Source organism: Cornus florida, unplaced genomic scaffold, assembly GCF_030987335.1.
Source record: "Cornus florida cultivar Cherokee Brave unplaced genomic scaffold, ASM3098733v1 CherokeeBrave_3.0.0_Hap2_Chr04, whole genome shotgun sequence".
Lineage (NCBI taxonomy): Eukaryota > Viridiplantae > Streptophyta > Magnoliopsida > Cornales > Cornaceae > Cornus > Cornus florida.
Window position 1 is genome coordinate 89114641 of NW_026775574.1, and position 25005 is coordinate 89139645.

The 25005-nt window shown below is 37.1% G+C and overlaps 1 protein-coding gene across 1 annotated transcript; it reads right to left on the reverse strand.

Annotated features, from left to right (window-relative positions):
• Window positions 1–8600: 8600 nt before the first annotated feature.
• LOC132305306 (putative receptor-like protein kinase At3g47110) lies at window positions 8601–11351 on the reverse strand. The gene has a single exon (XM_059802969.1). It carries the CDS (start codon window positions 11349–11351, stop codon window positions 8634–8636), a length of 2718 nt encoding a protein of 905 aa, XP_059658952.1. The 3' UTR covers window positions 8601–8633.
• Between the last annotated feature and the right edge of the window lie 13654 nt (window positions 11352–25005).

Here is a 25005-nt window from a genome sequence, read left to right on the forward strand (position 1 = left end):
AAATAAACTATTTGTAAACTTGGAAGGGTCAACCCCAAATCTGGAGGGAGACTTCCATGTAATTTGTTCAGACTTAGGACAAAGATAATGATGGATGAGATATTGTAAAGTGGGGTAGGAACTACACCGGACAAATTGTTACAAGACAATTGAAGAATCTGCAAGGCAGAAAGCAGCCCAAGTTTGAAAGGAATGCTTCCCTCCAGATTGTTATAATCTAGAACAAGCAAACGAAGAGCAGAGAGATTCCCGATTGAAGGTGGTATCTTGCCAGTGAGATGATTCTTGTAAAGAAACAATCCTAAGAGATTAGACAATGAGCCTACCTCTCTAGGAATATTTCCTACAAGATTATTTGTATGTATGTTGATGACTTTGATGTTTAAGCAATGCGTCAAATTTGTAGGGAACTCACCTTGGAAAGAGTTTTTACCAAGCCAAAGGTATTGCAATCGATACAATCGACCAACCTCTTTGGGGATGGTACCATGGAATCTGTTGTTTGTGAGATTGATTCTTCTAAGAAAGGTAAGGTTTCCTATATGAGGAGAAATGGAACCCACCAAGTTTTGGGAAGACAAGTTTAGGACACTCACTTTCTGATGCCAACGATTACAAATAAATCCTTGCCAATTACAGAAGTGGACAGAATGGTTCCATGAGCATCCTCAAGAATTTGATCCTTAATGGCTAGCAAGGCTTGTTTGTCTATCTCATTTGCGAAGCCAAAAGCAGCACTTGCTTTGACGTTTGAGGCCAATGCGACAAAGCTCATATGAAATAGGACAGAAAAAAGAATGGGAGATGAACTCAACAGCCTTGAGATCATATTTTTGTGCTCTTTTGGTATTGGAAGGTTAAGGTGACAAGGTGAGAATCAACATAGATCGGAACAAAGGCATAAAGACAAGGTGGACTTGGAAATTTTGGACGGTTCAAATCCAAACTATAGTGCAGTTGCAATGAAGGGAAATGGAGGTGATGCGGTTCACACACAAGTCATGGGTAAATTTATACACCAATGTTTTCAGAGGCTTGGACCGAGTATACCCTGCAGAATTAAATTACTTTATTTAAACTGTAATGCCGTTCATTTTCCTTGATTCTTTTTGTTTAATCCTAAATGCAGGCCTGAAAAAGATTCATGGGACCAAAATGTCTTCACCTTGACTTTGGACCTTTTTTTTTTTTTTTCCCCTTCTTGTCCTTTTGACTTTATTTCCATTCTGTTTTAAAAAAATTGACAATGTTTCAACACATCAGGACCAAGAGAAAGTGTAACATACACAAAACACGGAAGCCTTTTTTAATTCTACAAGACTTTCTTTAGTTATTGTTCACAGGAGAGGATCCTTTTCTAAATCTTGTTTTCCAGAGCAGTCTGAGAATCTAAATAAAAGCAATTAATTTCTCTGCATAAACTATGCCGGTGATCTTGAGGATACACTATTTATCTTTCAATATTTTCCTCAAAGATAAATCTGGTGCCCTGATAAAATTTATATAATTATTTGTTACAGTGGATGCTAATGGTCCCCTTTTACGAAGCTGAATGAAGTTTTATAGCAACTGTGAAATAAAAAATATATACTAAGATGCTATTTATTTAAAATCAAGATTATTACATTTGTTAGAGCTTGTTAAGAAAGTTAGAAAGCTGAAGTTGCAGGCATAGTTCAAGTATGTTAAAATTGAAATGTAACAAATTTTGTTCTTTGAGGCTTGCCAAATTCATTGTTATTAAAACCGTTGTCCACAATATTGACACATTTGGCATTGAATCATCCAGTGGGACGCATTCATATATTTTACTGACCAATTTAAGATAGATGTTTCTCTGAGTATCTGCTAACAATTTAGAGGAAAGCACAATATATATTTGCTTTTCTGAGTAGTCAATGACCCTAGAAACAAGTGTTATCTATTGAGTTATGTCCAGAGTCCCGACTTTTGTTCAAGTCTGGTTGCATTTACGGCCAGGTTTTGACCCTATTGTTGGGCTTTGTGTGGGTTATGGACCAGTTGGTTTTCTCCGTCTTGCGTATAATTTCTATTGTAATCGGTTTATAAGGGTACCAGAGTTTGTATAAGGAGAGAGAGCATTGAAAGCCAAAATACAGCGTTAGAGAGACATGGGGTTAGGGGCTTGAGATTGTTGTGAAAGCTCTTCGCAGTTCTTTACTGTGGATGTAGACTATAAGCCAAATCACTTAAATCTTTATGTTCTTTTGTGGTGCATGATGATTTTACGTTTTCTGTTGATTCTTGATTGTGTTTGTGGTTTACCAGTATCGTCATGTCAATTTGATGAAACCATAGGACTGAGATGATAAATGAATGGTTCATTTCCTTCAAGTCTGTCCCTCCGTTTGACTCACTGGTTAAATAAACTTGTAGTTTCAATGATTCCTACAATTAAATATTGAAGGGGGGAAAAGGTTGGAATTAGCCGGCAGAATATTTTTTGGGTCAGAAGAAGACATCCATTTCCTTCCAATGAAATTAAATATTTAGCATACTAGTTTTATTTCTTTTTTCCTTCTTTCCAGAATATATGTCTTCCCGCTTTTATTTATGTATTTACAGGGGTGGTGGGGAGGGTCCTAAATATTGCATGCTAGTTCTACTTCTTTATTGAGTAATGCTATTATCATAAGGTCTCTGTCTTTCTTTAGTTATTGAAGTGCGCAACTGTATGATGATTATACAGTCAAAATTTCGTACCAAAATTCATTTCCATTTTCACTTACAGAAGTTGGGTTGGACATTTGCATCTACTTATTAAAAAATTAAGACAAGGCCTATTCTCATGGAATTAGGCCTGTAGGTTGCAGATCATTGATTTAATTGTTGGACATTTGGCTTTTGCAGAAGTGAAGCTGGGAACCAAGGCTTATTCTCAAGTTGCAGATTAACGAGACACATGGCAGAAAGGGAATAAAGTCCTTTAGGCAGCCATTAAAGCACAGTTTTGGGATTGGTGATCGTGATTCAGTTTGGATTTGTGCTGATGATGTTTCTCACGGTCAAGCGAATTTGGGTAACATTTCTGTACCTCAGTGTCGGCCTCCGGTATATGCGAAGTATTCCAGTGAGGATTATACAAAGGAGTTTATAGTGGCTTCGAGAATGATGGTAATTTTGTAGAAGTGCTAGTGATTTTAATGAAATTGATCATGAGAAAAATTCTTTTGCTTTTCCTTCTCTAGTTGAAGACGGTAAACTTAAAATGTGAAAACATCTATTCCTTTACACGAACTCAACAAAAGAAGAGAATGGTGACAAAAATGGAACATAGAAATTAATTAAAAGATGGATTGAAAAAGGAATTACGAGACATGGCAGCTCTAACAATTAAATTAGCGTATGTGAAGAAAAATTGGATATGTTGAGAATTTATTTATGATGAAGTTAAGGGAAGAAAAACAAATAAAAAAACATAAAAAAAGTAGTATGAAGAAGATTACCAGAAGGAGTTGACGGAAATGGAAGATAATTGGGGGATAAAGCTGAAGCTAGTCGATGAAGCATTAGGATCAAGGGTTCAATGGTATGAAATCTTATTCATACTAATACATGATGAGTTACTTTATCAGCAGCCAAACTCGGGTACAAATATGCATGACATTTTTTCATTGCAGTGCGTTGAGTCTGTTTTGACTTGAGCCGACCCATTTTCAATCACAGAAGACCTAACGATCAATACCCACTAACTTTACTTTCGGTGAAATTCCATTGTTTAGTGTCTCAAAATCACCTTATTTAGTTCTATAGGAAGACGGTTGAACATTTTGAAAATCTTCTTTAAAGTCTAAAGGCATTCAAATTGATATAAAATTTGGAAGTTTTATTAATTTAATTATTAAAAACTTATTTATTTATTTTTAATTTTTTGAAGACGATATTAAATTGGAGTGTTTTTAGGATTTTATCTTATTTACTTGGATGACTCTTGGATGTCTATAGGCCGAAACTAATATACATATACATATACATATATGTATATACATATATATGTATATGTATATGTATATACATATGTATATGTACATATCTACATATACATATATATGTATATACATATGTATATGTAGATATGTACATACATATGTATATGTACATATCTACATATACATATATATGTATATACATATGTATATGTATATGTATATACATATGTATATGTACATATCTACATATACATATATATGTATATACATATGTATATGTACATATCTACATATACATATATATGTATATACATATGTATATGTATATGTATATACATATGTATATGTACATATCTACATATACATATATATGTATATACATATGTATATATACATGTATATACATATACATATATGTACATATCTACATATACATATGTATATACATATATATGTATATGTATATATATATATATACATATACATATACATATATATATATATATATATATATATACAATATATGATATATGTATATACATATATTTATGTATCAATTTCATCCATTGCTAGATATGTCATATGCATTGGTATATTGGGTGTCTGACTGACACTCCTCTTTCTTCGTCCCATCTTCATCTATCCATCATCCAATCAATTCTTGAAACAACAAGACTTGTTGAATTGTGCGCATGTGTGGGCTTGTGTCATGCTTTAATTGCACTTCTTGATCCTTGATGGCTAGCAAGGCTTGCCTGTCTGTCTCGTTTGTAAAGCCAGAAGCGGTACTCACTTTGAGGTTTGCGTCCCATAAAATAAAGCTCGTATGAAGTAGAATGTAGAAGAGAATGGGAGATGAACTTGATAGCCTTACCATCATACTTCTTGTTCTATTGGTAGTAAAAGGTTAATAATGTAGGGAAATGGAGGTGATGAGGTTTACACACAAGTCATGGGAAAATTTATACACCAATACTGCACTTATGCATGGTGTTTTCAGAGGCTTAGACTGAGCAATCTCTGCAGAAACAGAATCAAGTGAAGAAAATATTTTATTTACTTTCATGCCGTCCATTGTTCGTTGATTCTTTTTCTTAATCCCTACTGCTGGCCTGCAAAAGATTCATGGGACTAAAGTATGTTCATCTGACTTCAACCACTTTTTTCTATTTTTTTTCGTGCTGCTGTTCTGTTGTTGGCATCCGGGAATAATAAGTCACTGGTTCCAGAAACTGAGATAATAAATTGTTTCATTTATTTAAGGTCTTTCCTTTCCTTTTGACTTTCTCTAAATTAACTTGTAGTTCTAGTCATCATGATAATTGAAAACTAAGGGTGGAAATGTTGATACAGCTGGCTGAATATTCTTGGCCAGAATCAAATGAAGCATTCAGCTGCTTCTCCAAAGATTTTTAATATTATGTTGCAGACTAGCCAATTATCTAGACTGTTGAAAACTACCCGCTTATATTATTAAAATTAATTGGCCTTTTTATGGGCATTGCAACAAATGGTGAACATGTACCCTTGAAAATAAAATAAAATAAGAACCCCTCTGTATTAGGGATATGATAGTGTGAGATATTGAAATTTGGAGCAACGAAATGCACCAAAAACAGTCATAAAAGTATGAATTATGTTACCTTCCAACCCTCTTTCCTAGAGTTGCACTTTACCAAACTACGCTTCTCGTTCTTTAATGCAAATAAAGAGAATTCAGCCTCCAGCTGAAAACAGAGTATCTTTTTGTAGGTGGCCATAATTTACATTAATGGAATGACTTTTGCAGTGACTATTTTTGTTTCACTTGCTTTAATATATATATACATGCTAATACTAATCAAGTTTTCGAAGTTTTTAATGGAAAAATACTAGTCAGTCCTAATTTTTAATTTTGACAGATAAATCAAAATTTTGTACATGCCATAAAGTCCTACTTTTACTAAAAATTTTCAACTAAGTTCTGAATTATTAAATATATGAACTATAATCTTTATCTCTGATTTGTAATTAGTATTAATTTATAATAACAATGAAAAAAATTAATAGTTTTTTGTTTTCTCTTTTACTCTTCAAATTCCTTTGATTATCTTTAAATAAATTATATGCTCCTTCGATCATACCATAATTTTTTTCCTTTCAAAGTTCTCTCATTTTTCTTTTCTTTTTCTTCTTTGTCTTCTTTCAGTTTTTCCCCACTTTTTAAGATTCTTCTTTTTGCACTCATGTACTATGATCTACTGCACTTCTAATTTCATATTACTGTCATGTTGCACTGTTATTTGGAAGGAAAATTACTTTGTCATGTTCAATATACTTCCCATGAAATAGATTCCCGGCTTCATTACTGTTTTTATTGAGGCTATCATGCATCGCTAAATTGATTGAGGCTAATTAAATCAATAAAAAATAGAGGGAAGCTGCTAATGAGGCTATGATGCATCGCTTTCAAAATATAAAAACCAGTCAAGGACAATTTAAACTGTATTATATGGAAATATTACCAATCGATATTTTAGTTCTTATGTTTGTCAAGCAATCTTTCTTATACTACTCCTTGATTAGCATGGGTTTTTTTTTTTCTTTTTCTTTGCCTTTTCTTATTTACCTTTTTATTGGAAAAATCAATATTTGCAATGTTAGTTGAATTTTGTTATTTTATTTTATCAAGTACATTGCAACTCCTGGAATCAAATTCTCTCTCTGTCAACACATAGTTCTCTAACAATATTTCTCGAAATTATTGGTTCTTACATTTAAAAAGTTGGATTATCGGTAATTTTTTAATAGCCATTGGATATATTCTCAAATTTGATATTTTATCTCATTGTTCGGTCTGCAGAAAGCATAAATAAATTAGCACGGTTTCCATTAAAGATTGAGTAAATGCTTATGGAGAGTACCAAATGCCACAGGTACAATTCAGATCCTTTTGATCTCTCAGCAGCAAATTTATCGTCACAATTGTTACAAGTCTTATTTAGCTTTTCAATTATTATAAATAGTTCATTGCATGAACTTTCATATTTACATCAATAAAAACACAACTAATACTTGAAAAACCTGAAGAAATTTATGGAATTTTCACTTCTGCTTCCTACTCTTCATGATCTAAAGAAAATGGCTAGTTTAACATCATTTGAGTTTATCTTTTGGTTTATCATACAAAACTTTACAATGGACTATTGTTCACTTATAGGGGATATAGCTAGCTCCTGGCCACTTATTGTTCTTATAATTTCTTTTTCTCTTTTCTGTTTTTCCAGCTAGTCCTATAATTTGTAATGCATTCCCATTTTCAGGCTTGGGTTCAATAAAAGGCATGTCCCTCAAAAGTTGCATGCCTGCAGGCCAATATAGTCCCCCATGGCCCCCTAATTAGATGGTTCTAAAACCATGAAAAGTATGTGCCTTGTGTCATTTTGTTGAATGCAAAGAATATTTGAACACCCAAATTTATCCTCATAACCATCATTAAGTCCTAAATAGCTTTTCAACTATATATTATGAATGAGTTCATTGGTCTTAGAAATTGAGCCTGAACTCTCACATCAATAAACACACAATTAATACTTGACAAACATGAAAAAATTTCCAATTTTTTCACTCCACCTTCCTACTACATTTCATGATCTGAAAAAATTGGATATGGTGTACCCAAATCTAGAGGCAAAACACAATTAAGCAAGAATATCATCCAAAGTATCACAACTGAAAGTCTCTTATATATGATAACTCCGTATTCAGTTATGCTTTGATTATTCGATCGATCTCCTTTCTACTAACATTAGATTCTTTTTCTCATTCCATGAATTTGAAGGTGTGAACTTTGGTAAACAAAATGTGATGATTAAAAAGTTCATATGGCTGAAAATCTACAAAATGTTAATAAAAAAAAAAAAAAAAAATTCAAAAAAAAAAAAAAAAAATGAAAATCTACAAAATGTTACATGATAAGCTGTAAATGTTTTCTTTCCTCTTTGTTCTACACTCGTTCTTCCTTCTGCAAAATTACATTTCTAATCATGTGCAGTTCCATTAGAACATTCTTAATATCCATCCGTTCTCTTGGAAACTCAGCCGAACATTTTACTCCAATTTGAAAGATAGACACTAAGCACTTCTCTAATCTAGCAATGTTGCACTGGCTGGTCCTTATTGATGCATCTCCCTCTTTCGACGTGAGTAAGGAATCAGTAGCCTCCATCACTCTATCTGGAAGTGCCATCTTGGCATAGTTATGAAGACTAAAATTGTCGGTGAACATGCTGTCAGTGGGCTTTTTTCCAGTAAACATCTCCAGTACGAGGATCCCATAGCTATATACATCACCTTGTGCTGAAACCTCCATACCCATACCATATTCTGCAATTCCAGAAAATGAACACAACTAGAATTCTAAATGTCCAATTCATGTATTATAAATTATAAATTATTTTCAAGTATTAGATTCGGACACTGCATATAAATGAAATATTTAAAATTCAATAATATAACCTGGTTATGCCAAAAAAATAAATAAATAAAAAGGTCATCTTCAATCACGAAGATAAGGTCTAGAATAATTTATTTCTGTCTCGTATTCTTACCTTCCAATTTTACGAGGGTCCGAAGCTAAATAAATAACCTTTAAGAATGCAGTGGGAAAGAATGTATTGGAATACATAAGACTAAGCAGGAAATTTAAGACAGTAATTGATTACCTGGTGCCACGTAACCGATTGTTCCTCTAACCGCAGTTGATGAAGTAGACTGTGTATGATCAGATTTACCAATGGTCGTTGGAAGAAATCTTGCCAGACCAAAATCACCTACATGGGCACATAGCTTATTGTCTAGAAGAACATTGCTTGGCTTTAGATCACAATGAATGATTGTTGTCCCGCAATGATGGTGAAGATATTCCAATGCGGAGGCCACATCAATGGCGATGTTTAACCTTGCGATTAGATCCAAGTACTTTGAATTCTGTTGATCAGAGAAATTTGGGTATAACCAACTCTCTAAACTCCCATTTGGCATGAACTCAAAGACCAAAGCCTTGAAATCATTTCCATTAAAACATATGCTTGAGCAAGATGTGATGATCTTGAGGAGATTGCGGTGTTGAATGTTCTTCATTGTTTCACATTCAGCCAAGAAACTCTTGTTGGCTCCATGTTGTTGGAGATTGAGTACCTTTACAGCAACAACTTGTTCACCAAAATTGAGAATTCCTTTATAAACGGAACCATATCTCCCCTCACCAATCAAATTGGCTGAAGAGAATCCATTGGTAGCTTGAAGAAGTTGTGCGTAAGAGAGTGTTGGATACCAATTTCCCAACTGATGGTCCGGATATGATCTTGCTTTTGTCTTTCTGTTTAGACAAAGAATAGCACAAAAACATGCTATTAACAATGTAAGAGAAAGAGTGGTACTAATCACAATAATTATCATTAATCCACGAGCAGACAACTTTTCTTTTTTATCTGAGACTTTCACAGGACATTCAGGCAATTCCAATGTCTTGATTCCTCCACAAAGCTTGTTATTTCCCAAAATTGAAAACGCGGTAGCATTCATGAACACTCCTTCAGATGGAACTTCACCCTCAAATGAATTATATGAAAGGTTGAGATTCTGAATGAATGAGAACTCTCCTAAAAACCTTGGAATCTCTCCGGACAAATTATTACGTGAAAGATCTAGAACTTCAATACCTCTCAATTGCTTCAAAGATGACGGAATGGTACCTTCAAGAAGGTTACCCTCCATATGCAATAATTGCAAAACTAGACAATTTCCAATACTGCTTGGGATCTCTCCTGACAGTTTGTTTTCTGAAATATCTAACTGTGCTAGATTTTTCAAGTCACCTACTTGTGGGGGCAATGGACCAGTTAACTGATTATGACTTAATAAGAGAGCTATTGAAAGGGAAGAAAGATCGAGAACTTGTTCCGGTACTGGCCCAATGAGACGATTGTATCCAACATCCAATACCTGTAAGTTTTTGCAAGAACCCAAAGAAACCGGTATGCTTCCCTCTAGCATATTTTTTCTTGAGGAAAAAACATTTAACTGAGAAATATTGCCAATAGATGTTGGAATTTTTCCAGAAATGTTATTTTCATAAATGTAGAGTTCTGCCAACATAGAGACTTGACCAATGGTTTCAGGAATGCTGCCTGTGAGCATGTTCTGATTTAATGATAAAAGCTCTAAATTCTTGAGATTTTCAATCCCTTGTGGTATGCTTCCATATATGTAGTTTTGATCCATCATTAGCTCGGTGAGCTTGGTTGATAGATTCACAATGGAATTGGGTAGCACACCCCCAAAACCGTTGTCATTTAAATACAGAAGCCTTAGATTTGTACAATTGATTAAGGAATTGATGAAGGTCAAGTCGTTGTCTTTCTTAGCTCCAAGTGCATTACTTCCAATGGTTAGCCATTGTAGATAAAGAAGGCTTCCCAAATTCATTGGCACAGGCCCAATTAAGGCATTCACAGTGGTATCAATTTTCACTAGTCTTGAGGCATTGACTAATGATGGGGGAATAGTCCCAGTGAATTGGTTGTTTCCCAAATACAATATTTGTAAATTTGGAAGGGTCAACCCCAAATCTGGAGGGAGAGTTCCACGCAATTGGTTAGAAGATAGGACAAAGTAATTGATGGATGAGATATTGTAAAATGGGTTAGGAACCACACCGGACAAGTTGTTAGAAGACAATCCAAGAGACTGTAAGTGAGAAAGCTGGCCAAGTTCGAAAGGAATGCTTCCCTCCAGATTGTTATAATTTAGAACAAGTGTACGAAGAGCAGAAAGATTCCCAAGTGAAGGTGGGATCTTGCCACTGAAATGATTCTTGGAAAGACTCAAGTTTAAGAGATTAGACAATGACCCTAGTTCCATAGGAATTTTTCCTACAAGATTGTTTCCAGATATGTTGACGACTCTCAAATTTAAGCAACGAGTCAAATTGGTAGGGAACTCACCTTGGAAAGAGTTTATGTTAAGCCAAAGCTGTTGCAATCGTGACAATTGACCAATTTCTTGGGGAATGGTGCCATGGAAGCTGTTGTTGTTGAGATAGATGTCTCTAAGAAAGGTAAGGTTTCCTATATGAGGAGAAATGGAACCCACCAAGTTTATCGAAGACAAGCTTAGGATGGCCACTCTCTGATGCCGACGACTACAAATAACTCCTTGCCAATCACAGAAGTTAATAGAATCATTCCATGAGCTAAGGACCCTAAAGGGATCCCCAGGAATATTATCCTTGATGGCTAGCAAGGCTTGTTTGTCTGTTTCATTTGTGAAGCCAAATGCAGTACATGCCAGTACTATAAAGCCCACATGAAATAGGACAGAAAAGAGAACGGGAGATAAACTCAGTAGTCTTGAGCTCATATTTTTGTGCTATATTGGTGTTGGTAGTTTGAAGCCAGTACTACAAAGGCTTGTATTGTGGTGGCCCTGGATACTATAGTGATGCGGTTTACACACAAGTCATGGACACATTTATACACCAATGGTTCACTAAGACACACACTTCATGGGCAAATTTATTGGAGGTTGGTTCAGATAAAGTAATTTCTCTGACCTTCTCTATATTTTATGTTATGTTAAATCATTCAACTTACATTTATTAATAAGAATCACAAAGCACTATGTTTTTAGCTTAAATTAATTGAAAAACTTAGTCAACTTATGTTAAAGATTAGGTATCAATCAGTGATTTGGCACCAAATAAACAATATAAAATCACAAATAGTCTAGTCAAGATGCACAATTCTATGACAACACCAAAACCCACCTTTAAGATTATATATAATTTTAAGAAATTAACTAATATGGTGCACTAATATGGTCATTAATTGTCAATTCCCAACTTAGATTCTGCCGATTTCCACGGTTCAATCCCTTCATGTCGAATGCCTTCATCAATTTACATATACATAGGTCTGAGTCAATGTATATGGAGGCTGCACTGCCACCGCCCATTGCACGATCTGTTAAGAAAATTTAGTGAGTGTAGAGATTTGGAGATTCAAAAAAAAAAAAAAAAAAAAAAAAAAATTCAGAAAAACACGCACGTTAGGTTTGGTAGCATTGAATTGCCACATTGAATTTGAAATTGGAGTAAATTTAATTTAAATTCAAGGCGCGGACTCAGGCCTTCCAAATCCAACATTAATATACTTCCATACCATCCATTTTCATTTATTCTTTTTGTTTCATACCAACTGCTGACCTGTTAAAGATTCTTGGGACCACCTTTTTTTCCCCTTCTTTCCCACTGCTGTTTTGTTGTTGTGGTCCTTTTCACTTACCAATTTTGTTTCTTTCTTGGGTGTCTAAAACAAACATAAAAATTTACAATGTTCAATTTGCAGTGATGCGATTCTATCACATCAAACCCCTTGAAGCAGTTACCAAGAGCCTTTTTCTAATTTTGCTAGACTTTCTTTGTGAGAATCTCAATAAATTAAGCAATTAATTTTTCTGCATAGACTATGCCAGTGATCTTTAGAATTCTTATCCCAAGATAAATAGTACCCTCCAACATTTGTTAGGAGACAAAACGTGTCTACACAGTTAGGAGACAACCACACATGTAGTGTCAGGGATGTGATCGAGACGTCACACTCTGAGTCAGCCAGTGGTATGCATATGTATTGTTTATGAACCTTTTTTAGAAGGAAAATATTATATATAAAAAAGTTGCTTCCCTCTAAATTATTGATATGGCATCTTGGAATAACAAGCCATTGACTCCAAAAACAAATTTATATTCATGTTAACTTGATGACACCATAGAACTGAGATCATAAATTGGTTCATTTATTTTAAGTCTTTCCTTTGCTTTTGACTTTCTTTAAATTAACTTGTAGTTCCAGTCATCGTAAAAATTAAAATACTAAGGTATACAACTGGATGAAGATTCTTGGGTAGGTATCTGGGGTGTTAAATTTTTTTTCGCAGAATCAGATGAAGACATTAATTTCCTTCCAATCTCTCAGTTAGCATTTTCTAACTCGTACAAACACACACTGAGACTGCTTCTCCAAATATTTTTAATATGATGATGCAGATTAGTTCTATTTCTTTTTTATCTGGAATGTACGTCTACTCACTATCTTATCTCTTTATATCGTCATAGTTTCTTATCTGGTAAAGATTGAACCATATCAACCACCACCGTCGTCTCCTTTTGTACAACTACACAATACTCTCTTATTTTGGTCAATGTTTGCCCAATCTTTTTAGTGCCCTAACCATTCCATATCCTTTATTGAGGTGATCTTCAGATATGTGTAAGAACCCAAAAACCACACATATAATTTAGGACTGGGAGTTTTTGTGCCTGGTGAGAGTTGAACTCAGGACTGGAGTTTTTGTGTGCTGTGCATTTATGTTTGCATTTTTTATTTATTTATTTTGGGTTAGGTGATTACTTATATTTAATTTTAAATGTTTTTGTTGTTTGTTTTATTTAGGTAAGTATGCAATTGAATTTTTAAAAAAATGTACACAGGATCAAGTACCCCAGGGACTTACATGATTCCATGAAACCCCATTTCCACTTGTCAAGGAAAAAAAAAAAAAAAAAAAAAAAAGATGGGAAAAAAAAAAGTTTAATAAAAAAGAAGGAACCTACAAAAATTTCAAAGAGCAAAACATTCCAGAGCAAATACGAGTTTGCTTACTCTGCGCGTCTAATGAAACAGATTGCTAGGTGACTCACATTGTCAAAAGTTATTACTCCTTTCAAAATTTATTCATAAGGGATGATGATAGCGAATAAAAATAGTGAGAAAAAATATATTAAAGAAACTATAAAACAAAAAAAAAAAAAAAATGAAGTAGAAGAACCCAGATCCCAAATGCACAAATTCAGACTTGGAAAGCATCTTTTTGGTTGTCCAACATTATCATCCTTCAGAAAAATAGAAACTCTATAAAACCAGTATGAAGTAGAATGTAGAAAAGAATGGGAGATGAACTTAATAGCCTTGAGATCATACCTTTGTTTGCTATTGGTATTGAAAGGTTACTAATGAAGGAAAATGGGAAGTGATGATGTTTACATACAAGTCATGGGTATTTATACACCAATGCTCCACCTATTTTTCTGAGGCTTAGAATCAAGTCAAGTTTCTTATTGTTTAATCCCAATTGTGGGCTTGCAATAGATGGTTGTTTTGGGACAAGGATCACCTCCAGTTGCACAGCAGTCCATTTCCTCTATTTTTGTAAGTAAAAGTACATTCCAACATTTTCGTAAGGTGCATTCCAACATTTTCCTACTGTGCATCCTAATATTTGCTTACTATGTATCTCAAACATGGGTGACGTGGCCATTTCTGGACCACTCATTTCAAAATAGATTAAATGACACACTATTTTATTGGAGGTGATTTTCACCCATTGTTTTGTTGCTCTTATGTTCATGTTTGAACATTTATATGTATATTTGTATTTATGTTGGGGTTCTATTGTAATTAGATATAGGGTTTGTGGTCATTATGTAAATAGGCCTTTCTTGTATTGTATATATACCCCTTTATGTTTTCCTTTGAGCTGACGTCACTATGGGCGATTTCACCCCACTAGGGGCGATTTCAAGGCGATAATGACTTTGTCTTTTTGTTTTAGTTTGCGATGAAATCTTATTTAGAAACTGCAAGGATTCCAAGAATTTTACTAAGAGGGGATGTGAAGTCTGTAGTTCCACATCGAGGGCCGTCTTTTTACATCAACGGGGAGTCCGTCGGAGGGGAGAAATCAGTTCTCTCATCTTGCTTGGTCAGTCGTTTTGACAAGGAAGTTGGGGGATGTGATTGGGTGGAGGAATGGGCGGCGAAAGCATGGAATACGTCTTGTGGAGTGGGGATTACTCCCTTATCTGATTCATTGCTCCTATTCAGGTTTCCTTCTCAAGCCGAAGCTCAATGTGTGTTGAAGGAAGGTCGGCGTCAATGGGGATCTGTAACCTTGCGGATCGATGTGTGGTCTTTTAGGGTTGGTTGTTGCGGCGTCCTTAGAGATAAAGGTCTCAAATAGATCCGGATGTTTGGACTTCCCCTTCATCTATGGTGTCATGCTTTATTTGTTGAAGTAGGGGAGTTATGCGGTGGATTTGTGGGAGCTGTTGCTAATGAAATAAGGGATGCCGAAAGCGTTCGGATTACAGTGAGAATAGGATCGACCTATCTGCAATTTGTGTTTATTAATGATGACACTTTCTGTTACAAGGTGGCGATCTGGGAAGAAATTGCGCCGGCATTGGTTCCCTCGACAGAGAGTATTGAAGGCAGCGACGGGTCTCATCATATGACGGAGGAAGGATGTTACAGCTGACAAGGATAAATTTACACGTGGTGTAACGACCCGAACCCTAGGGTCTGAATAGTTAACCTGGTCCTTACCCGAACCCGAGGTCAACTAAAAACGCTATCGTCCTTTCCTATGTCAATACATAATATACATGTCATCCCAGGGTTTATAAATAATAATAATAATAAAATGAGATCATAGCTACAAAATACGTCAAAACAGTCCACTAACCCACCAAAACCTATGGAGGAGCGTCATCCGCCACTTCCTTCCCGTGACCTGAAAAATGTTAAGATGATGGGATGAGTATAAAGCTCAGTAGGAAGCGTCTAAGATACACCTTTTACGACCCCGTGAATCCATACAATGAATAGGATACGAGAGAACGGGATCATATCTCGGGGAAAACAAGCAAAGTAACGATAATAATTAACAAATACATATGCAAGTCGTCTAACCACCAAATATACAATGTATGTCAATGTAATGCCATGCCATGCCATGCAATGTCGCTCCCCATTTCCGAAACAATGCCGTTTCAACTTCCAAACCGTTAGTGTGATCCGATCCAAGGCACCTCTAAAGCGTCACGAAGGGAGGGTTGGCTAGCTTTCCCCGACCACATGGCACCTCCATGGCATCGTCTGGGCCTAAGTAGCTCAACCACACTAGAGTCTCTCTCTAGCTCCCCTCTAGACCATACTAACACCACGGACCACTAGGTGCCTCCTAGGCGTCCGGGTTTTCATAAACACTTTTCAAAAACCATTTTTCAAAATAATTTCATTTGTTTTTTTTTTTTTTTTTAATTTATTTAAAAAAAAACACACTTTTTCCTTTACTTTCCCAATGGCAATGTATGAATTATGCAATTTCTTCAATGCCATGACAATATAGAAATTTCATACATATCATCCACATCATTTAAGCATGATTAAAACATGAATTTCCACATAATATCACATTCTCATATTTCTAAATCATGGCATTTTACATACTTTCAATTCGCAAATCCAGCAACTTAAATACATAAGGCATAAAATAAAATCATTTATTTTCACAACTACAAAATCACTTTTTATAGCAATTTAAAATCATAGGCCATATAATACATCAACACCAAACATGCTTCTTCACCACAAAAAATTTAATCATATTCATAAGCTGACTTAACAGATAACATATCTTTATCACCTTAAATACCAACAACCACAACAAACATAATCATGATAATTAAAATTAAGCATGCTTAGAGTCAAATTAAAGGGAAAATTCACAAGAAATCCAAGAAATTGTGGATTAGAGCATCCCTACCTCAATATAGATGAAATGTCCCAAATTAGACAAATTGCTCCGATCAAAATGAAGGTCTCGACGAGCTCATCAACTTTGCTTTAAGTGGCATGATCAAATTCTCAAAGATAAAGCTTGATTCTAGGCTTAAATGGAGAAAAAAAAAATAAACTGACACAAGGTTGAGAGAGAATGATGAACAGAGAAGAGAGAGATTGAGGTCAGTTCATGACCTTGTGGTCATATTAATTGATAAGGTATAGTGGTGGGTCCCACACCACTAAATATCATTTAACATTAAATTATATATATATATCTATATATATATATATATACCTACACTAACCAATTTACATCTACAAAATAAACATGTCACCACACAAATGTGCATCAATTAGACATGCATGAAATGTAATGAACCCAAAACACAATCCCCGTACACCACAACCCCAGTAGCGGGTCCCACCTGGGACCTCCCGGTCTAAAAAACAGAAAAATGCCAAAATGGCAACAAATGCATTTCCAAGAGTCCTGAACTCAAGGAATTGTCCCAACCAACTCTCAAACACATCCGGCACACCCCACGGTGTTTGGCACGCAAAACGAGACTAGACGAAAATATTACAATCTACCCTCCTTAAAAGATTTCGTCCTCGAAATCTACCCTCCTTAAAGAAGGAGACCCACAGCCACACACCTTCCTGAGAAACACCTCACCAAACCGCAAGACTAAGAGTTCAACAACCTTATTGCCTTTGACACCAGACGCCAATAGACAATCACACACCGCCACCAGTAAAACCCAATGCTCACCACCCTATGAAGGTACTCATCACTCACAACATCATCACACAAGACCGACTGGTACGCCCTACGCTATACCTGACTCAAAACGGGTATCGGTCCATTCTATACTTCTACGTAAGACTCCGAAGCCCGAAAGAAGAATGGTCGCTAGACCACAGAACATGACAACATCCAATCTCAACTCCTCCCTAAAAGGACACACAAAACCCCAGACAAAGAACTCCATCCATCTCACAATCAAGCTCAACTCTAATCTATACATCTCTGTCAGAACCAACACTCACTACCTAACACCTAACTACACCATTACATACCCGTACAATGATTACCAATCACACTAAGCGGCAATCACTAAACTTATCATCCTCAAGATGACTAAATAATAAATCTCCCGACGACTACATAATCATGAATCACCAGAACAATAAAACAAATTGTCCTGTACCTAGGTCATAATTTCTCAAAACAAAATCTTCAATAATTAATGATCGAACCGCATACCTTATATTAGACAGTTGGTACTACCTAACACTTCGTCACCTAAAACAAATCATCCGAATCCACATTGTCGCACCGACACAATGCACAATACCGTGCTCTCACTATCCCTAACAAATTGAAACAATCATTGACCTTTGACCCGACATCGTGCTAAAAGGGATTGATTTAGGAGAAATGGTTGGCCAGACCATTCTCATCATCAATCCAGTCTTAACACAGATGTCGTTCCTGTCCTCAGGTCCAAACCTCAAACACACTCTCACATAGTCCACAAGACAACCATGAGATTCACTCGCTATTAATCCATCGTTCTACATAGCCACAACGGCTAAACAGCCACATACTTACTCTAAAAATTCCAATCATGCTTTAATCATACAACCCTAACAAGCTAGGAGCAATACGACACCAAGTACCATAATCATCGGCTAGCGCATAAGATCTCTGATCTCTTCATAGCACCCATACCATGTAAACAACTCCATAACATCCTCCAGTTCAATTCTTACCTCTTTAAAACATACAATATGACCATCTCATGCCTAAAACCTCAAAACCAAGGTCAACCATCCCCATTATTCCTCAATGGAGTCCCACATTTGCTTTCTAGCTACCAGCACTTAACAACGCCAACATTTATCCTCAAGACACTACTCGAGTCAAACGTTTATAAAAACATCCAAGTACATGATTCATATCACATCACCTAATTATCTTTAAGCTTACAATTCACGACACACCCCTAGCTGTCACCGTTACAATCCCTAATCGGCAACTCGTGTCGTCAAAACCATTCTAAAAAAAGACACTACTAAAAACCAATGACCTTATCTCCCTCCGTGGGAGTGAGTCAACCCATCCAACTAAACCTTTACCGGTGAACTCTAGCAGCATAACAAATCACATACAGGTTCGTCCACCCACGAACGCGCACAACTCCTAAATGGAAAGCAAGACTCATGACAAACGACGTCCTTGCGAGGACTAAAACAAATAGAAAGGGTAACAAGCCCTACTCTCACAAGAGATTGACGAATCGCACTTGAATGCACCCGACACCTTGTCACATGTTACACACCAACTGTCCAACCATGGACACCCAATCTCACCTGAGATGACCTGAACTCCTTACACATAAAGAGAAGAACCAAATGAATACCCGTACGGAACTACGAACTCAATTCTAGGCGACCTCGCCACTAAAGGACCATCATACACTATCAACACAGAAACCTCGCATACGATACCCCGCAACACCCATGCTAACCAAAACCAATCAGATCCCTAACACCCATTCGTCGAGTACTAAGATACAACTCACAACACAACCATCAAACAAGTGTATCAATGCTTACAACATACCAACGCTAGAAACGATCACAACCCATCGGACACCGCATCCCTTCACTCCTAAATGACAACCCATATGCTATAAAATGACACTTTACCACTCGTTCCATCACTACCTTTCCAGACGATACTGTCTCAATCACCGTGCATACCCGACTCATGACCTCAGTCACAACAACCCACTGATTCGTCAAAAGAAAAAGGTGCCTATCTGGCAATATCGTCCTCACTGGCTCTAAAGACTAAGCTGACCACAATCGCCTCAACTGGCGCACAATCCTATCACCTACCCGACAATATACAACAACAACTCATACTCTCCAATCTACCCTCTGATCATACCTCAAACCATTCTGCTCATCAATACTAAACATCATGCCATAACGCCTCTACTACCATCATCCTCGAATGACAACTCAAACCTCTCATCTCACCAGATCACCAAGTCACTACCAAACAATTCTTCCTATGACACCATCATAACAAAAGAATAAGCATTACTCTCGATACCTTCCACAACAACCACTACTTGCACTAGAAAAAAATCTCTGTACGGCAATACCATTCCGATAAATCTCAAAGGAAAAATGAGCGCAAAAACCAGAATGCTCAACATCCAAATGTCTCCTCAAACCATCTATAACACAATCAGTCATTAACACTTAATCAACTACTCCGACCATTCTTCCCAAGACAATCTACGTTCCTAAGTAAGATAACTTCGCACTATTGGTTCAACATCATTACCTCTCCTCTTCACCATTCCTTAGAACACTTTTAATCATGACAAAAGTCAAATGGGGCTACTAACGAGACCTACGGGATCACCCTCGTCCCAATCATTCCAATCATCAGTCTATCTCTCTGAATCCTTAAACAACAAGCACTACCTCCTTATATCCCATACGCAACGTAAAATTCAACTCCAGCCTACAGCTAACAATTTTTAAAACACAGTTCATTTGGTAACACAGTACCTACCATCTATCACTTCATCCGCAACCAACAAACATACTGATGACTACATAATACATGTCTTATTATGCAATCTTACACTACATAACTAAAATTGTCCACTATACACCACCTCGAGACTCTCTCGACAACCATGATAACCTATAACTCCGCTCATCCATCGAGCCATGCAATCGACCCACCGAGAGTCGATTACCCGTAGTACACTCCTGCAACTTTTCGAAATGGAAAATCACCCCTCAACTAACCGTAACCAACACACTTTCTTAGACCGCACCAGAACACCCGTAATACATATCTACAACCGATAAACTACATTCGTGACTCAAAAAACTTTTGTCACACCTACCACGACCAGTTCAAAAAGAACCTCCACACCAAACTGTGACCCAAGTAATAAACACTAACCTCCTAAGGTCATACCTTTCTCCCTCGAAACCCTCACTCGCACACTTGACCTACACGGTCACAGGAACCCATCCACCGATGCATGAAACTCACACACAACAAAGACACCATGCCAAGAAATATGAACCCGTTCTAAAGTCATGCCCTAAGTGTAACAACCCTAGCTGATGCCAAAATTTAAAAAAATTCGGCATGACCTCCCCTAAAAATGGGCCTTCAACAACCTGTCCCAATACACAAAACACATAAAATCATCCAGCATCCCATTCGTCCGTTCATTATACCTCAACATAGTTCCTCTCATGGTGGAACATCCACACACCAAATAATCTAAATTATCATAATTACAGTCCCAAAATACAAGATTAATATTTAAAGTCCCTGTCTTACAACGTTACATGATATAATTGCTTGGAAACATATACCATAATTCCATTAGTTTCATTTACATCAAACAAAAGATAAGTTCGTTCTTAAGTTACAAGGCCATGAATACTAACTTAGTTACATTTCCACAACTACGAATATACATAGAACGGTCAAAATACAAAATAGCAAACAACCTTCTAACAACTTTCAAGCTTGAGGTGGATTGTCGTCCACCAGTTCATTTCCAAGACCTGAAAAAAAATAATATAAATAGTAGGGTGAGCAAGTATGCTCAGTAGGTGACGCTTAAGACACTTTTCTTATGTCCCTGTGAATCCATACAAAGAATAGGCCAATAGGAAATGAGGATCATACAATGTCGGGAAATAATACAACATTCCAACTAAACTCAAGTACAACCCACACGATGCCATAAAATGCAAATGCATGCCAATGTCACTCCCCATTTTCTGTTCTCAAACATCACTTTCAAACTGTTAATATAACCCGCCCTTTGGTGACCCCGCAGTGACATGAGAGGAGGATTGGCTAGTGTCCCTGACCCTTGGTACCCCCGCGGCGTCATTATGGGGCTCAGCTAGCTCAACCACTCTAGGGCAACTCCCTAGTCCCCTCTAGGCTATATTAACACTCCGGCCCTTTGGTACCCCCGCGGCGACCGGGTTTTTTTCAAAACCGTTTCATCAAATCATTTTTCCCAAAATCTCATTTTTCATTTCAAACTCATTCTTCCCATTTCATGCCCAATGGAAGTGCATGAGTGCATCAATACCATGAATTTAATCATCATTTCACATTCACTCTATTTAAGTAAGCAAGACATAATTTCGCAAGAATTTCTCAAGGGATTATAACATGCTCTTGTACAACAATGCATCTAGCACAACGAACATATATAAATCATCACATAAGCAAGAATTTTCACATAAAACATTTAAAACAAGTTCTCACATAACCACATACACATGCTATAATTTCTTTAAACTACAACTAGCATAAGTAAACATGTCTAGCATCAAATTAGAAGATGTAATTCACATAGGAGCAAGAAACTTGTGGATTAAGAGCCCCTACCTCAAATTTGCACAAAATCCTTAAAAGTAGGTCTTGAATTTCGAAATCCAAAGGGTGTACAAAAACTGAAATTGATGGTATGGATGCGTAGAGCTCGTCGTGGGCTTCGTTTTGCCTCAAATGGCACTTAAAAATACTAAGAGATGAGGGAGAAATCAAGCCTTGAAGATTGAAACCATAAAAAGAAAAAAAAAAACAGAAAGCTTCTGGAATGAGAGAGAAGCTTACGGGAAAAATGAAAAAAATTAGAACAAAAAGTGGTCTCATGACCATTTTAAGTATATGTGGGTCCCACCCATTTTCCTTTTTCTTTTCCCTTTTTCTTTTTATTTTAAATCACACCACACACACAAATATATACACATATGCACATATATATATATATATTGACACAGACATTACATTCTCCCCAACTTTCAAAAGATTTCGTCCCCAAAATCAAGCCATACTTGGGGAAAAAAATAACTCTGGATACTTGGAGCGAACCTCCTGTTCGAGCTCCCAAGTAGCCTCCTCGATCCGTGGTGTCTCCAAAGGACTTTCACCATTGGTATTGTCTTGTTCCTCAACACCTTTTGTTGTGTGTCAAGAATCTGAACTGGTCCTTCCTTATAGGAAACATCTTCATCAATGTCTACATCAACCCAACTCAAAATGTGAGATGGATCTGGCTCGTACTTTCGTAACATTGATATATGGAAAACATTGTGGACTCTGACCATCTGTGGTGGCAAAGCAAGTCTGTAGGCAACCTCTCCTACTCGGTCCAAGATCTCAAACGGTCCAATAAATCGTGGCATAACTTGCCACTTTTCCCAAATCTCATCAAACCCTTCCGTGGAGAAACCCGAAGAAAAACGTGGTCTCCCACCTCAAAGGATAACGGCCGTCTCCGCTTATTCGCATAACTCTTCTGTCGGCTCTGAGCTGTAAGTAACCTCTGTCTTATCAACTTAATCTTCTCAGTAGTCTCGAGTACAATGTTGGGTCCTAAGGTGGCTGTCTCGCCTACCTCAGTCCAACAAACAGGAGACCTACAAGGTCTACCATACAACGCCTCAAATGGAGCCATCTGAATGCTCGCCTGATAATTGTTGTTGTAGGCAAATTCAATAAGTGGAAGGTGATCCTCCCAACTACCACCCAAGTCAAGCACACATGCCCGAAGCATATCCTCCAAAATCTGGATAGTACGCTCCGACTGACCGTCAGTCTGTGGATGAAATGCCGTACTCAGGTGCAACGCTGAGCTAAACGCTGCTTGAGGTCTTTCCCAGAACTTCGAAGTGAACTTAGCATCCCTATCTGAAACAATGGTTACTGAAACTCTATGCAACCTTATAATCTCCTTCACATAAAGAACACCAAGCTTATTTGCATCATTTGTTGCCTTAATAGGTAAAAAGTGAGCCGTTTTGGTCAATCTGTCAATGATGACCCATACGGACTCATTGCCCCTCCGTGACCTTGGAAGACCTATCATAAAATCCATAGCAATATGCTCCCATTTACATTGCGCTACAGGTAATGGTTGCAACAAACCGGCTGGTCTCTGATGCTCGGCCTTCACTTGCTGACAGGTAAGGCATCTAGCCACAAACTGTGCAACATCTTTCTTCATCCCGTTCCACCAATACTGACGTCTCAAATTGTGATACAACTTGGTACCACCTGGATGAACTGCAAAGCGGGAAATGTGAAACTCCCGAAAGACGTCCTCACGACAAACCGTAGGAACCACCAACAAACCCCTGAACCGTAGACCCCCATCTGCATACAAGGCCCAATCTTTCACTGTCTCACCACTGGAGATCAAAGCGTGAATGACATCTAAATCCGGGTTATGTCTCTGTGACTCAATCACTCGTACAACAAGAGTAGGCTGAGCCACAAGACTAAACAAGAATGCTGGCTCACTGTCAACATCGTCATCAAAACAATACAATCCCATCTTTGCCAAATCCTTAAGCATCTTTCACTTCTGAATAGCCAGACAGGCCAAAGTTCCACGAGATTTTCGGCTTAAGGCATCTGCTACCGCATTTGCCTTGCCCGGATGATACTGCAAGTCAAAATTATAATCTTCCAAGAATTCAACCCATCTTCTCTGTCTATTGTTCAAGTCCTTTTGGGAGAAAAGGTACTTGAGACTTTTATGATCCGAGTACACCTCGAATCTCTTACCATACAAGTAGTGTCTCCAACACTTCAAAGCAAACACAACTGCCGCCAACTCCAAATCATGAGTAGGGTAGTTGTACTCGTGAGTCTTCAACTGTCGAGACCCATAAGCCACTACTCTACCATCCTGCATCAACACACACCCTAAACCATCACATGAAGCATCACAATAGATCACATAACCCAAGCCACGCTCAGGTATCACCAATACTGGAGCCGTAGTGAATCTTGTCTTCAATTCCTGGAAAGATGACTCACAGGCTTCATTCCATGCAAACTTAATCCCTTTTCGGGTTAAACGGGTCATAGATGCTGCTAAATGGGAGAAATCTTTCACAAATCTCCGATAGTAACCCACTAGACCAAGAAAACTACGGATCTCAAACACATTCTTGGGTTACTCCCAATTCAAAACAGCTTCAATCTTTGATGGATCAACTGACACTCCGCCTTCTGAAACAACATGTCCCAAAAACTTCACCTCTTGTAGCCAAAATTCACATTTCTCATATTTGGCATACAACCGGTGCTCCCGCAAAATCTGTAAAACAATACTTAAATGGATCTCGTGCTCCTCCCGAGATCGTGAATACACAAGAATGTCATCCACGAAAACTACCACAAACTGGTCCAAGTAATCGTGAAAGACGCGGTGCATTAAGTCCATGAATGCCGCTGGAGCATTAGTCAAGCCAAAAGGCATAACAAGGAACTCATAGTGTCTATACCGTGTACGGAATGCTGT

What these genes read in the sequence shown, in the direction of transcription:
- LOC132305306 (XM_059802969.1), bottom strand. Translation starts at nt 11,351, where the DNA reads ATGAGCTCAAGACTACTGAGTTTATCTCCCGTTCTCTTTTCTGTCCTA.